This window comes from Setaria italica, chromosome II (genome assembly GCF_000263155.2).
Source record: "Setaria italica strain Yugu1 chromosome II, Setaria_italica_v2.0, whole genome shotgun sequence".
In the NCBI taxonomy this organism is placed as follows: domain Eukaryota; kingdom Viridiplantae; phylum Streptophyta; class Magnoliopsida; order Poales; family Poaceae; genus Setaria; species Setaria italica.
In genome coordinates this window covers 4044250-4059671 of record NC_028451.1, presented here as the reverse complement: position 1 = coordinate 4059671, position 15422 = coordinate 4044250, and the positions used below count along the sequence as shown (strand labels likewise).

At 43.6% G+C, this 15422-nt stretch overlaps 1 protein-coding gene across 1 annotated transcript; it reads right to left on the bottom strand.

Annotated features, from left to right (window-relative positions):
- Positions 1-9029: 9029 nt before the first annotated feature.
- On the bottom strand, positions 9030-14807 carry LOC101773037 (disease resistance protein RPP13). Its single transcript, XM_004958923.3, has 2 exons — positions 13959-14807; positions 9030-11363 (listed from the first exon to the last, which is right to left on the bottom strand). The coding sequence occupies exons 1-2, from the start codon at positions 14780-14782 to the stop codon at positions 9320-9322; spliced, it is 2868 nt and encodes a 955-aa protein (XP_004958980.1). The 5' UTR covers positions 14783-14807; the 3' UTR covers positions 9030-9319.
- Between the last annotated feature and the right edge of the window lie 615 nt (positions 14808-15422).

The following is a 15422-nucleotide window of genomic DNA, read 5'->3' as shown; positions in this document are numbered from 1 at the left end:
CACTGATCAAGGTACTACCGCACCAAATCGGGAGGTTATGATGATCGACATAGACTAGAGAATCCCCTTCATTGACTACATCAAAAGCACAAGTTACCATCATACAATACAAAAGTAGAACAAGTCTTACAATGCAGCAAGAACTGTATTCTAGTCGGAGACAGAAGAGGCGCATCGTCAGGAGTACTTATGAAGTGCGTCTCACGGCAAGATGGCAAGGACGTAATGGAGGAGATTTACAAAGGCATTTGAGATAACCACGCATCCTCATGTACAATCATGGGTAAAGCTTTCAGATCAGGGTTGTATTGGCCTATAGCTCTTGCTGACGCCAAGAAACTAGTTTGCCGATGCCATGGATGCCAATTCTTTGCCAAGGAACAGCACGTCCTTGCCTACAAGCTGATCACCATACCACCCTCTTGGCCCTTCGCATGCTGGGGGCTCGACATGATTGGTCCACTGCCCACGCGCCTGGAGGATTCAACCGAGTACTGGTGTCCATTGACAAGTTTACCAAGTGGATCGAGGTGAAGCCAGTAACCTGCCCGAAAGCAGACAGAGTATTCGACTTACTTGACGAAATTGTCCACCGCTACGGCTTCCCCAATCGCATTATCACAGACCTGGGATCCAACTTCAACAGTCACGAGTTCTAGGAATATTGCAAGAACAGCGGGATCAACGTCCAATACGTCTCTACCACTCATCTGCGGGCTAATGGCTAGGTTGAGCGCACCAATGGGATGGTATTGGAGGCTCTCAAGAAAAGGCTACATGATATTGGTAACACGAAAGGAGGCAAGTGGCTCAAAAAACTACCCAATATCCTCTAGGGGCTCTGTACCCAGCCGTGCAAGCCTATAGGGCAATCGCCCTATTTTTTGGTATATGGATCTGAAGCTGTCCTACCTGCCGACATCATGTGGAAATCCCCAACAATCGAGCAGTATGAGGAAGGTGCAGCAGAAGAAACAAGGCGTCTAGACTTAGACAGCCTCGAAGAAGCTCGCTGTGCAGCACTCGTCTAGTCTGTAAGGTACCTTTAAGGAATCCACCACTATCATCATCGCAACATCAAAGAACGTTCGTTCAATATAGGCGATATGGTCCTCAAGCGTATCCAAGACACCAAGGGGCTACACAAGCTAAACTCACCATGGGAGGGATCGTTCGTCATCTTCAAGGTCACTGGACCTGGGTCGTATAAGGTCCAACCTCTCTCTAGTGAAAACATCAACAACTCGTCGAACATCAAGCAACTCTGTCAATTTGTCCCTAATTTAGATTTGCATAGACCATCGGCCCTAGCAGTCATATTTTTTTTATCGTAATTTGACTACATATTTCTACCTTATCATGGCTTGCAGAAGCAAGTTCGCAGAGCTATTCAGCTCCCTGGCAAAATCGCCCAATCGTGACTTGTAATAACAAGTCTGCAAAACTCCAATGAGCTATTCAGCTCCCTAGGCAAAAATCGCCCAAATACGGCTTGTATTAACACGTCTGTAAAATTCCAATGAGTTATTCAACTCATTGGACAGAATCGTCCAATCGCGGCTTGCAGAAGCAAGTCTGCAGTCCACAAAAAAGGTTATTCAACCTTACTGGGACAAATCTATCCAATCGGGGCTTGCAAAAGCAAGTTTGCAGCTAGTCAAGGAGTTATTTAACGCTCGACAATAACTTATTGGACAACTCTATCCAATGCGGCTTTCAAAGACAAGTCAACACTTCTTTAGGGGTTACCTAATCACCTAACAAACTACTCATTAGGCTATTTAGCCTAAATCGTGGCGTGTATAAACAAGACCACAGTTCCAGGCTTTCCAGAACGTAACATTGATATAACTCAGAGACGTTGTAAAAGATAGGCTCTAATCGTTGAAACCCTGAAGAGACTACTTGCGTAGTGGTCTACTACCCAGATACCTTGAGTACTCGTGCTCTACAAAAGGAGGCGCATCCTAAGTACTCCACATCGTGTATCTAATGAGGCTCATCAAAGAAGCCTTGTGCCAAGACGGTCACATCTACTGTACGAGCAAATATCAGGGAAGATTGTGAGATGCACTAAAAACAACTAGTCAAAAAGCAACAAAGATTGCAACAAGACTTAGAAATATTTACATTTCAAAGCATTCATATTATGTTTACAATATAGAACTAATGTTTGCTATGATACAAAACTACTCAAGGACTAGATGCTTGTCTACTTCTTCTGCAATGGGGTCCATCTTCTGCAAGTACTCCTTAAAAAGTTCGTCAGAGCAGTCCTCTGCTATACCCTTCGCAACAGGAGTCAGATTGGCTTGAGGATAGAAAGATTTGACAAAACTCAACAGTTGCTTGGAGACAGACTTCGCCATCTTCTGATTATAGCTAGCGAATTTCCCTGGCATGTCCTTGAGTACTTCAGATAGCGGATGGGGCTCTATACCCTCAATTAGAGGCTCCACCATATCTGTTATTGGCTGGACCGCTTCAGATATCTCCTTCAGAGCGATTAGCAGCTTCTAACTCAGCTTCGTGCTCCTGGATAGTCTTCATGGCATTGACCTAGTCAACTTCACCATCTTTGCACATTTTCCTCTCTTTCTTCAGGTGATGCTCCAGATTTTCATATTTCAGTACTAACTTATCATGTTGATCAGCTACACGATAATGCGCGTTCTTCCAATCTGTGACTTATCCCTAGAGATCTTTCTTTGACTTTTCGAGCACTGCACCAATAATACATAAGAGGATCAATATTACAAGCAGAATCGGTACTCGGAATCCAACAAGGAGAGCAATTACCTTCAAGTATCTGAGACTTGCGGCAGGAGCATTTGATGACATCTTGTGCCACACAATAAGTACTCATATCAAGGCATAGGTACTAATTGCAAGTTATGTGTGAATGGAAGAAGTCGAATAAAGCATACCTTTGCATAAGCACCGATACGACAGTGCATCTCCATCATTCCAGCAACCACATCCACATCCAGCAGAGGGTCAACGATCAGTTGGATATCTTCAAGATAAATTTTTCCAGCTGACAGAGGATCCGCACAAGCTTCGGAATCAGTTGTGCTGAGTGGAACCATGGCAAGATTGGTCGATGGACCTAGTTCAGAAGATGTGTTGGTAGCTATGACTTCCAAAACTATCGCCGCTTCAATCTCCGCCTCTAGCTCAGGGGCTACGAGAGTAGCCACGGTGCCAGAGATAGTCGCCACCACTTCTTCGGGTGCTTGTCGCTCGGGGGCTGGTACTACAACGTCAGTCAAAAATGATATGACATATTGCATCAACAATGCTACAAAAGGCATAGCACCTGGACTACTCGTCGTTGCGGGCTGATTCTCTGGCTATGGACTTGCTTGGGCCAGGGCAACATCCTGGACTGAGAGGCTACCACCATCAGTCACGAGCCTCAAGCTAGGCCCTCCAAGGTCCATATTAGAGGATTTCCTGCATAAGACAAAGCTTTAGAGACGCAACAAGTTGATCACGAACTACAATTAGTACTCAAAGGAGCAGCAAGACATACCTTGTAGATCACCTCAACTTCAAAGAGGGTTCTCTTGTAAGGCGCAACGGTTTGATGGTGGGAGACGGTCCCTTTGGTGTGGCTTGAATGGTCGTAGCACAATCATTGCCAGCCTTAGCCACCGCTTCTGTTGTTCGAGTTGTTCTTGCGCTGGCAGGGTCCACCACAGCAATAGGAGGCTCCATATCATCTTCTATATTGATCACCTCATCGATTTCCGACAACCTATCTTGCGCAGCCAGAGTAGCCGCCTTTTCAGCATCCGTCGCCGGCTCGAGTACCTACAAACCACCAATATCATTTTGAGTAGACACAATGGTGATATTGGAATCACCTACTGGGAGAACATGATCTTCAGGATCTTGTCCTTCCTCATAAGTAATTACCGCGGAGGCACATCTTTTGCGGTGACCGCGGTGATAGACTTCTTCACGACCCGTTTCATAGCAACGGTCCATTTCTTCTTTGGTGGCGGAGGAATTGGAGCTTCAAGCTCATCATCAGCTGTGCGCTTCCTCGATCTAGAGGACGACCCGGCCTTAGTAGATGGCTAGGTCTTGACTTCAAAGTCCTCCATAGCATCAGAACTAGTACTGCTGGAGGCCTCAAGTACTTCCTCTTCCTTGTCATCACTCTTGGTGCTCTCCGCCGTATGCACGCGAGGAGCAGCTTCACAAACATCTTCTGATTCGGGAGGAGGCGGAGCAGAGAAGTACAAGATTACATCTTCCTGCAAAGAAAGACAAGTTAGCAAACCCAACAAATTCAAAATAAGTACTCGGGAGCTACGACCGCGGGTACTTATAGGCTTTGGCGGGTTGGTGGCATTGAATTCCCATACAATAGTGGGGATCTCACCTACATTTTTGAACATCTGCTTCAGTCTCACCATAATTTCATCTGTGCTGAGCTCATCAGGAGATAGTCTGGATCGATCATTGACACCCGTATACTCATAGCTCGAGTGGCATCGTTGTTGCAAGGGCTGGATTCATCGCTTCATAAAACTAAAGGCTACTCCAACTCCAGTGAGCCCTTCTTGCTTCAGCTTGGCTATTCTATCAATGAGATCGTGTAGTTGGAGGCAATCCCCATGTGTTGGCTCATCAAGCCATCAGTTGTTTCAGGAAGAGCGATGTCCTGTCAGCTCGGGTAGTTTTGGATCATGGTTGCCAATGTAGCACCACTTTTCTTTCCATCTGGCATTGGAATCTATTAGCTCATAAGCTAGATATTGGCTGCCAAGTTTCTCTCGCATCTGCATGCCGGCTCCTCCGACTACTTGAGTGTGATCCCTCATCGGCTGTGGCTTTACACGAATTTTTTTCGGAATAACTGAAAGTGGGGCCTGATTCCCAGAAAAGCTTCGCAGAGGTGAACAAAAATGGCAGTGTGGAGAATTCCGTTGGGGTTCACTAGCTCCAACTTATAGTAATCCAGAAGACCCCAGAAAAAGTCAGAACTAGGCAGAGCAATACCACGCTCGATGAAGTGAGTGAAAATTACCACTTCATTGGAGTGTTCCTCCAATGGGCATGGATTGCTGTGGGAAGATCTCCAACTGATGATGTCTTGATTTTGGAGCAGCTTGGCGGCCATAAGCGCCTTGATCTCCTCCTCTTTCAAGGATGACCGCTTCCAAGCGTAGGAGTTGGCGGCGTGGTCTGATCGGTTTTCCCGTACTTGGACGCCGGCAACTGAAGATCTTTTCCCTTGCCAGATCCTTTCTTCTTCTTCTCCTCCTCGGTAGGCTTGACAACAACAGGTTTCCTCCCCATCCTTGATCTCACGAGATTCTTCTATCGCATACGCTCGGGGGCTGAGTGGTGGGGGGCGATGGCGCTAGTGCTCGGAGATTGGGTAGCGGTGGTGCTAGGGCTATAGTGTGGAGATTGGAAAGGCAACTGGCAAAGGTGAAACAGAAGGGATAACTTCCTTTGTTATTTATCACCATGACGCAGTAACAACGATGCGAATAAAGGAATTTCAGGTTTAACGGATCTACAAATTTTACGACACCTGAATTGGCAGTTACCTTTATATTTGGAGGAGATAAGATTTCCTTCCAGAGATGATCACGTTGACTAGTGGTTGACCCTTATAACCAACAAACTAGTCAGTAAAAGGCTCGGGGGCTGCGTGCCACATGTCCATCGATAAAAAGTTTGGTCTCTGGGTTTTTAGGGGAAAGTGATGCAAATTACAGATTAACCCTCAGCCTGATTCTTCGATTCAGCCTAAGGCTTGGGGGCTACTCCATATGGAGTGCAACTTTCGTCGCACTTTCATATAAAATTCAAGATTGAAGGACAAGAGACTGAGTCAAATGAGGCATGAGTACGCTCTAGCTGCATGGCAATTTTTGGGTACTTTTGAAGATTCAGCCAGATGAAGTACTCGAAGAGCACCAAGAACTAGTTAGTGAAATCTACAAAAGTACTTGGAATTGTTGTATTTGACTAAAAAGTACTCGGGGGCTTGTCGTACATACATCTATGGGCCCACCAGAAGGTTTGGACAGTCCAAAATATAGGGCTGGACACTGAGACGTATTTGACATGGAGACTATGGCGCAAAACGGCGTAGTCTACGTGGAAAGGCAGAAATTAGTCGAGGATTAGAAAAAGTACTCGTAGTAATAAGAGTAGAACTTGTCTAGTCGAATCTGACTAGTATTCTTGTAACCAACTGACTTGTAACCCTGCCCCCGGCAATATAAGGTGAGGCAGGGACCCCCTCCAAAGCAATTAAATCCAACCAACATACAGGATGTAGGGTACGGCCCGAACCTGTCTAAATCGTGTGTTTTCGTTTACCTTTGAGTTCCTGAGCTCGATGAGTCCCACTAACCAAAACACTATATCGGGCACCCCCCTCGGTAGGTTGCCAGGTTTAAACACCGACAAGGTTGTCTTTTAAGTTGGTTGTTAGAGCTATGTAATCCCTTAATTTGTGCATATGAAAAAATAAATATTATGAGTTGCATAGCAACAACAACTTGTACAATAGTTATTGAGTTGTCTCGTAATCTTAAAATGTAGCTCATGAGGCGGTTGTTTTGCGAAACAACGACCTCTTTCTCTCTCTTTCTCTCTCTTCTCTCTCTTCTCTACGTCATCAAAATTCCTACGTGGTACTGCATGAGACGATATATGAGACCGCTGACGTGTAGAAACTCTTAGTTGAGACGACGAGCCATGCATACATTTTTATGATTGAGTTTTCAGGGCATCATATGCTAAGGAACGAAGAAATTATAGGCATGATCCGGCTGCATGGATGAGCACACAGTTCATTTTGCTCCGGGACGTGAACAGCCTCGGAAACAAATATTTTAATCTGTAGAATCTATTAGGTACAAAAAAAAATACAAAAGATGATACGTTTAAGATAAATTATTTGCGTACGTACAACATGTCACGTTTTTATCTGAACTTACTATATTCCCTTTGTAATTATTAGTCCCTAGCAAGAGCCTAAGATAAATGCAAAGTCTTCTCGTTACAAATTATTATTATTATTAGAAACTGGATTTTTGCAAGCGAGATGCAGATGGTTTTAATTATATTATAGTGGACAGTAGGACTGATGAATTATGTCTTTGTTATACATTATTATTTAGAGGCATACATATGTTTGTAGATCTCGATGCAAAGCTTGTATACGATATGCCAACTAGTTTGTACTTGAGGCGTATTCTATGCTCCAATTCTCCACAGGCACACAGAATTGGGTGTAACTACATTTTTTGAAGGGACTGTTTCTTGTTCATTTTATTAGTCTGAAGGGACTATTTCTAAGTCTTGTTTCCTGGGTTAATATAATTAAAGGACTCACTACCTAGGTCAAAAAACTTATATTATAAACGCGTTGCCATCCAATTGTTGCCTCTGGAGACAGCTCTAGCGTAGGGAAATGAAAAGAATTGCCACTGTATGTTAACCCAATCCTATGTACTAACGATTATGTGGTTGATTTTAGAAAAAGGAAAGTTTCTTGCAGCATTCATCACTTACAAGTAATAGAGAAACAAATATACTGCATAGAAAAGAGAATAATCAAAGGTAGAGTCTATTATTGTTTCTCTAGCTATCTACCTAATGTTCTATTTTGATCCGGATGACGCAAGGCTGGTTCCGTCAAATGTACATGTTGCTGAAAAATTGGCGATGGGATATGATGCTGCGGTTTCACACACAACTTAGCCAAAAATAACATACATCTTTGGTCGCCTCGCGTGGGGTTCGTCAAATATCAACGCTGAATATTTGGCAGGACGCGTGTGGGTAGGGATCCAAAATGAGTTCTATTACCAAGCGCTAGGGTTTCTTCGAAACCAAAACCAACCGACTTTGGCGGAGTGGGATATTTGTGTATAGCGGTGGTATTATTGTTAGTTTGCTTCGTATTAATGCACATGAAGTTGTAACAAGTCACATTTGTATCTCTATAACTCGCTTTATATCCTACACAAATTAAAAACTCGATCCCTACGTTGAGTGAATCTCTATCATATATTCATGATAGATTGATAGTGCAGACTTGCACGATAGCATGTACTACTGCTTATATATATCTGGATGCAAGACTGCAAAGCATGTGCAGAAAATTGAAAGCGGTGCTAAGAAAGTCTCCTCCTCATTTTGTGTTACTATTGGTTTTATATTAACACTTGGTGTTAGTTTATTCGTATTTGTGTATGATGTCTGCACTGCACCTCTCATTTTACTCTAGTTCCCACGCAAAGTTTCGCATCGAGATATATGCAGATGCATGATGATCTGGCAAAAGTTAAGAAATCAGCGATTATTAGATGAGAGTCGATGGATTAACGTTAGATAAGGCCAGTCTCAGCGCACAGTTTCATTGCACAGTTACCTAGATTGAGAATTAGGTAACTGTGCCATATGAGTGTCATGGGGATAAAACTCCTCTCCCATCTGATGAAACTCTCTCTATTAATTACCTTGCCAAGTTAGCAATTTTGCTGATGTGGCATTGAATTTAATGCCATGAAACTCCCAATTGAGACAGGCCTAAATAACTGTACAAGATCTTTGTGTAGCACGTTGGCCCACGTCATTTGCATTAAATGAGGTAGAATGTATCAAGACCGCTCAAAGCTGTGTGTACGGACTAAGATCTCCTCCAACAGTTGAGTCAGCATACTAGCTCTAAACTTGTTCATCTCATAAAAATGATAGTTAAGAGCCTAAGTCGAGATAACTCCTCCAATAGTGTGTCTTATATAGCACATTGCTCAAAGCATCTTTGGTACTACATCCTTTCCTACATCCATAAAGTATGGAGACCACTTACTTTCTATGAGCTAGCTCTTGAAGAAGAGATAGTACGCTCTTTCTCCATAGCTTCCATGTAAGCAAAATGATGAGTTGGCAACAATTTGTGGTTGCCAACTAACACGTTCGAACACATACCATCATAGTGGAAACAGGCAAACGATTTTGGTGCCGCACACAAAAGGCTCGCAGCATTTTCTTTCGTATATATAAAAACACGGAACATGCGGTACATGGGCTGTTGCCCGATCCTCTCGCCATGGCGTGTTCAACTCGTGCCATCCCACGCGTTCACACGTCGTGGCGAGCTAATAAACCTTTGGCCTCGTCGTGAACGCAGCACGGCTCAGGCCTTATGCAACAATGTGATAGATGAATGAAGATGAAATTCGAAAATACACTGAAAAGAAAACACGTGCAATTGTGCAGCCTTGGAAAAACACTTGGCGATAAAGCTTGACATACCGAAGACAGTGGAAACCGATCAGTGATATTTCACTGCAATTTGAAACTGTTTGGACTCTGGGCGGCTCGCACGCTCGGCCTTCAGCTGCTCCAGAGCACGGCTTGCTGAAGAGTTGCTCTTGTCAGTTGTGACCTCTACCTCTCTCAGGTTGGTCAAATGGTCGATGCCCACGATGCTCTTCTCATAGGTCTCGAAGTCAAATTTAAGGGTCTCAAGCTTTGGCATGGCTCCTGCCTCAATCTTGAAAACTTTAGGAAATGGGTCATCAGACCAATATGGGGACATACACAGGTCGACGAGTGCCGGAAAGTTGTGTCCGGTGCTGGCAATCAGTTTTTCGCCAGTGTAGTACTTCGCATTCAAAGAGATGCTCTTCAGGTTAGGCAGCTTACATAGTACGCCGAATGGCTCGTCACCATCAAGCCGTGCCCAGCAAATACAAATCTCAATAAGGTATGTGAGTGACCCTATCCAGTGGGGCAGCCGCCCACCAATTTCACCTTGCATCCCAAGGTACCGGAGAAGCCGTGGCGGCGTGGGGAGCTCATGAAGAAACTGCATAATGCTGGTCCAACCCAGGGCTCCTATGTGGAGAGACCGGAGGGAGTGCAGATCACTCAAGGATTTTGCAAAGCATTCGAGAACCTCCGCGTTATCGATGCTGTAGGAGTCGATGTAGATAGTGAGATATTGAAGTTGCTCTAGTTTACCTATCTCCTTGGCAACCTCGATGTCATTTTCGAGGATTGCATGGTCCAGCTCACGTAGCCCCTTCATCTTGCTGAGCCCCTGGGGCAGCCTCCACATAACGTCCCACCCATGCTTGCTGGAGAACTGCAGACGCTCGAGCTTCTCCAGGTTGGTCACAGACTTTGGTAGCCCTTTAAGCCGGGTGTCCTGTACATCAAATGTCTGCAGATGCTCTATCTTGTCGACTTGAGGTGGCACCTGGCTGATGCCTGTACCCTTCAAGCTCAAGAACTTGAGAAGGTACAACCTGCAAATATATTTCATATGATCATTTGTTAGGCCCTCACAATCTTCCAGGTCGAGTACCCTCAGCAAGGTGAACTTGTCTAGGTGATCCAGCAGCTTATTACTGTTTCCTGCTCCGACCTGAAACATGCTCAACGATCGAACATGGACCACATCCATGCCCTGGAGAGCATGCCTCGAGTTACGACGTCCCATCTTCTTTTTCTTGGGCTCAGAGTCGGTAGGTCCTTGCTGCTCGCCGGGCTTTCTATCGTCCCCTTGGATGGAGAGGCGACGGATCCTGTCATATGACATCCCTGTATACTGCCCTCCTAACAGGCTAACAAAGTTAGACTCCAGGGACTTGGACACCATGACCTCAAGAAGCACGTCATGCACCTGGCATGACTTCACATCCCCACCACGCCCAATACGTGGCACTACCATGTTCCTCCTCAGTAGCTCATTCAAGCAGGATTCTGCAACCTCCATAAGAGTCCAGCCTCGCTTCTCCGGAATCAATCCTTCAGCAATCCACCTGCTCAGGAGCCGTTTCTTGTTGACCTCATAATCTTCTGGGAAGATGCTAAGATACATCATGCACTCCTTGAGCTCATGCGGCAAGTGGTTGTAGCTCAGTGCGACTATATGCCTCATCCCTTCAAGTGTAGGGTTGCTCTCCATCTGAGACGATCCAATTAATTTGCATACTGTTTCCCACTTTTCTTTGCTTCCCGTTGATCTGTACCCTGCCAAAATGTTAGCAACACTAACAATGGCCAATGGCATCCCGCCACATTTTTTTAAAATGTTGCCCATTACAACCTTGAGCTCTTTAGGATAATCAGCATCCATCTTGCCAAATGTTTTGACGAGGAATAGCTTCTTGGCATCCTCGAACTCAAGGGCTTTCATATGATAGGTGTAGTGTCCGGTAACACTAGCAGAACTGCAAGCATCGGCGACAGTCTCTATCCGGGTGGTCACGATGATTCGACCGCCGCAATTGTTCGGTACTTCTACCAACTTGAATTGAATTGCCTCCCATGCATGTATGGTCCATACATCATCGATCACGATGAGGTACCTGTTTAGTTGCGTTCAGCTGTACACATGTATCAAAAATACTTCTATATATTTGGGACAGTTTGATGAAAAAAAAAGATCCATGAGAATTTGAACAGTCAGACATTTTTCAAAAAGTATAAGAATGTTTTGAACATACTAATGTGAAAATAAAAAATCAGAACTAAATCATATGTTTTCTACGGTGGCACGGAGATCCACATCATCAACGCCCGTTCAAACATCAAGGTTCAAAATTCTCCATATGCAATATATTGCAAAATTCTAGATTAAAATCTTACTATTACTAATTGGAGGCTCCTTTTGAAGCCTCCAGGTGAAGCCACCTAGGATTCCTAGGTGGACACTCTAGAAAAAGAGAGAAATCCTAGAAATTCTCACAAAAAAGCAAAACATCCGACCATGAATCGATAGATTCAAATCATCGTAGCCATTGGATCTATTATGTTTTCTAAAAAATTACCCACCTATGCTATTATGAAAATAGCCTAAAGTAACCCCCTAAATCTATATATAAATTACCACCTCTGCCATTATATAAAATAAACTAAAAGTAACCCCCTAATCTTCATCCAAATTACCCACTTATGCCATTATAAACAATATTTAAAATAATCCCCTAATTTGCAACTGAATTGTCTACCACTATTACTTAAAAAACTTAAAGTAACCCCTTAAATTTGCATCTACATTACCCACACATGCCATTATTAAAAATAACATGAGGTAATCCTACGTTTGAATCAAATAACCTTATTTAAAAATATACATCAATATACGATTCTAAATCATCTATATCTTTCACTATTGGTATATGATATAATAATTAAGGTCTATACGCATGATGTGTGGCACCATTTATAAGGATATAAAGTGATGAGAATATAGATTTCTATGCTAAAATTGTATCTCAAACTTAGGGTTCATTAAACAAATTCAAGCGCATACCTACAGCAAAGTGAAAAGTTAAAGATTATAAATGTGGATGAAAATATTATAGAGTAATTACTAACTAAAATCTATCACAATTGGATGAAGATATTAAGTATATATCTACATAAGTATTGTGTTCGAATATTTAACAAACGAGAGGTAGCTTAAGTTATAGTTCTGTAGCAACGTAGTCTCATTTTTTTTTCCATTGGAGACTCCGTATTAGTTCCCACGGGACAAGCTAGAAAAAAGAGACAAATTTTTATAAAAATTAAAAACATCAAACACCAATCATGTAAACTCTAATAATTATAGCCATTGATCTATTATATTTTCTAAAAAGTATTGTGAAAAATATTCAAAAATGAGCTCTAAACCTATATCTAAATTACTGAGCTCAGCTATTATAAAAAATAATCTAAAGTAACCCCATAATCTTCATCCAATTTACTAATACACATCATTATAAAGCATAACTTAAAATGTCATTCTAAAATTTTATCTATGTTACTCACGTGTATCGTTATTAAAAATAACCTAAACACCTAAATATTAATCTAATTATCTTCATGTGCATCATACAGAAATGTCAAAAAGTAAACTAATATATTATTCTAAATTACCTATTTATGTCATTGTTAATATAAAAATACTAAGTTAAAGTATATACACATGATGAATGCCACCATTTAGACCATTTATACATGTACGTGAGGAATTGATGAAAAATATTGATTGGTATGCTAAACATAATGTATGGAGGATTGGAGGTGTGATTTAAAATGGAAAAAGTACGAATATGGGTGAAAACATGCATAGAGTAATTATTAATTAAAAATAAATCACAACTGGATAAAGATAGGTACATATCTATACAAGTATTATGTTGAAGTGTTCAAAAATAAGAGAGTAGTAGGTAAATAATTTTGATTACGAGCTAGGAGTTTAATTTCTAAATAATTTTCAAATACAATAGCTTCTAAAAGTATTAGCCCGTGCGGGAGCACGGGTTGATGGACTAGTATAGCAAAATTTATAAAAATATCATGAAATTAATTTGGTTCCAAAGGTGTATTCGTTAAATTTATACACACAACCTTTTCCTTTTATCTTCTATTATTAATTAGATAATTTTGAGCCTCTATGATAATCCTCACAAGATGTAATGGTTCTATCTATTCTTGTGGAAATCCAATCAAACCTGCGGGTGGCACTCCCCAACGGTAAATGTGGGTGCTTACCCGGCTTGTTGCCATCCCAAGTTTGTACATTTCTAGAGAGGCTCAAGAATAATGTACTATTTCCAGATTTTTTTTTTACCATTCAACTTTCATCGCTTATTTAATTTTTTGTTATAAATGCTTACAAAACCCTATGAATCAAATTGTTACAAAAAAGCCTTCAGAGACGGATCCATGTATACCATCTTCACGTGTTTGATTTAAACATTCATGAATATTGAACATTTTACTGATGGCTTGCAAATTTGGAATCCTATTCACGGTCAACCACGCTTAATTTCTACTTCAAAATATTTTGCAACGAGGACAATGAACGTTCAACGACGTGACACTTTGATTAGCAATTTATAGAAGCAAGGTATGGCATTTAAAATAAAGATGTAAGTAGCAATTTATAAAGAATAGAAATAGTATGTATATACCTCTTGTCGGAGAGATAGAGTCCCAAGTCGTCGATTTTAACGGTCGCCTCTTCCAGGACCTCTTTCACACGGTCCGTTTGGGGCTTGACGACCTGCTGAAGAATGCTGTTCAGCAGCTTCTCGAGATCCCTTGTGGCCTCGAACGCTTGAGAGACAGGCACCATGGCTTGGTACGGAAACTCTGCCTGCAGCTGCCGGCAGACCTCCACGGTCAGGGTAGTCTTGCCGACGCCCCCAAAGCCAACGACGGAGAACACCTTGAAGGAGTCCTCGTCCTCCTTCAGCCGCTCGGCTAGGGTTCTAGCCTGGTCCCCGATGTCGACGAACTGGCGGCTGTGATCTTGGCCGTTGCTGGCGGGGAGCGCAGGCGTGGTCCGCACCCCTACCGCGGGAGCAAAAGAGGCGGAGCGGCGCAGCGCGTCGCGGTTGACGCCGAACCGCGCGTGGCGCTCGCTGATGGTGATGGCGCGGGTGCGGATGGCGCTGATCTCGCCGGCGAGGCGGCGGCGCTGGATGAGCGTCCTCACCAGGTGCATCAGCTTGAACCACATGTTGTCTCCATGGCGGCACTTGACGCGGAGCTTGTAGAGGCTGACGCTGTCCTCGGCGTCGTAGGCGAGCTCGCGCAGCTGCTTCATCCACTCCCGGACGAAGTGGTCCACGGCGGCCTCGTCGGCCTCGGACTGCATGCGGAGGAGGGCGTTCATGGTGGCCAGGTCGTCGCGCAGCTCGGTGACCTCGCCGCCGACGCTGGAGAGCAGCCGGTACTCTTCACTCAGCAGCTGCCCAACATTGCCCACGAGGGACTGTGCCGCGGTCTCCATGCTAGCCCTCTCTTGGTTCAAGGAAATGGTGCAAATGGCCACACGGGTTTTTACGAGTAGCAAATCTGTTAATCTAAAGGCACTTGCGAGGCAAGTGGACGTCCAGCTCATGCCAACGTGCCAGTGTTGACCTGACCCAATCTGAAGGAAGGCATTTTTCACCCAAAATAACTGGCCTAAATCCACTATTTAAGCTGTTTTTCCCCCCTCCTCTACGACCATGTGAGACGATTCCCCTACCTACCTGCGTCTGCTACTCTCGTGGCGGCATGATCCTCCTCTAGCAACCCCTCGTCCACCAGGCTGTCCACTTCACAACCAATTTCGAGAATGATGGAGGGGATAAAAGTTGGAGTTCAAACTCAGTTGTGTAAGTGTGCCCAAAAAACTCCTCGCTACTACTACTTCATTATTCCTGATTTGAGGTAGAGCGCACACCGGAGGTGGAAGGAACATTATGTGCAGAAAGAAGGAACAAGGGAGCGCCCCTTCAGCAACACCCCTTCTTGAGTAGAAAGAAGGAATAAGGATGTTGGCACAAATCACACGAAAAGCACTCGAACGTGCGGCGTGCGGAGGGGCTCCTTGCTGCTCCTCTGCACAGGCCAGACCAATATGACGGCCAGTCAGACCAGTTTCA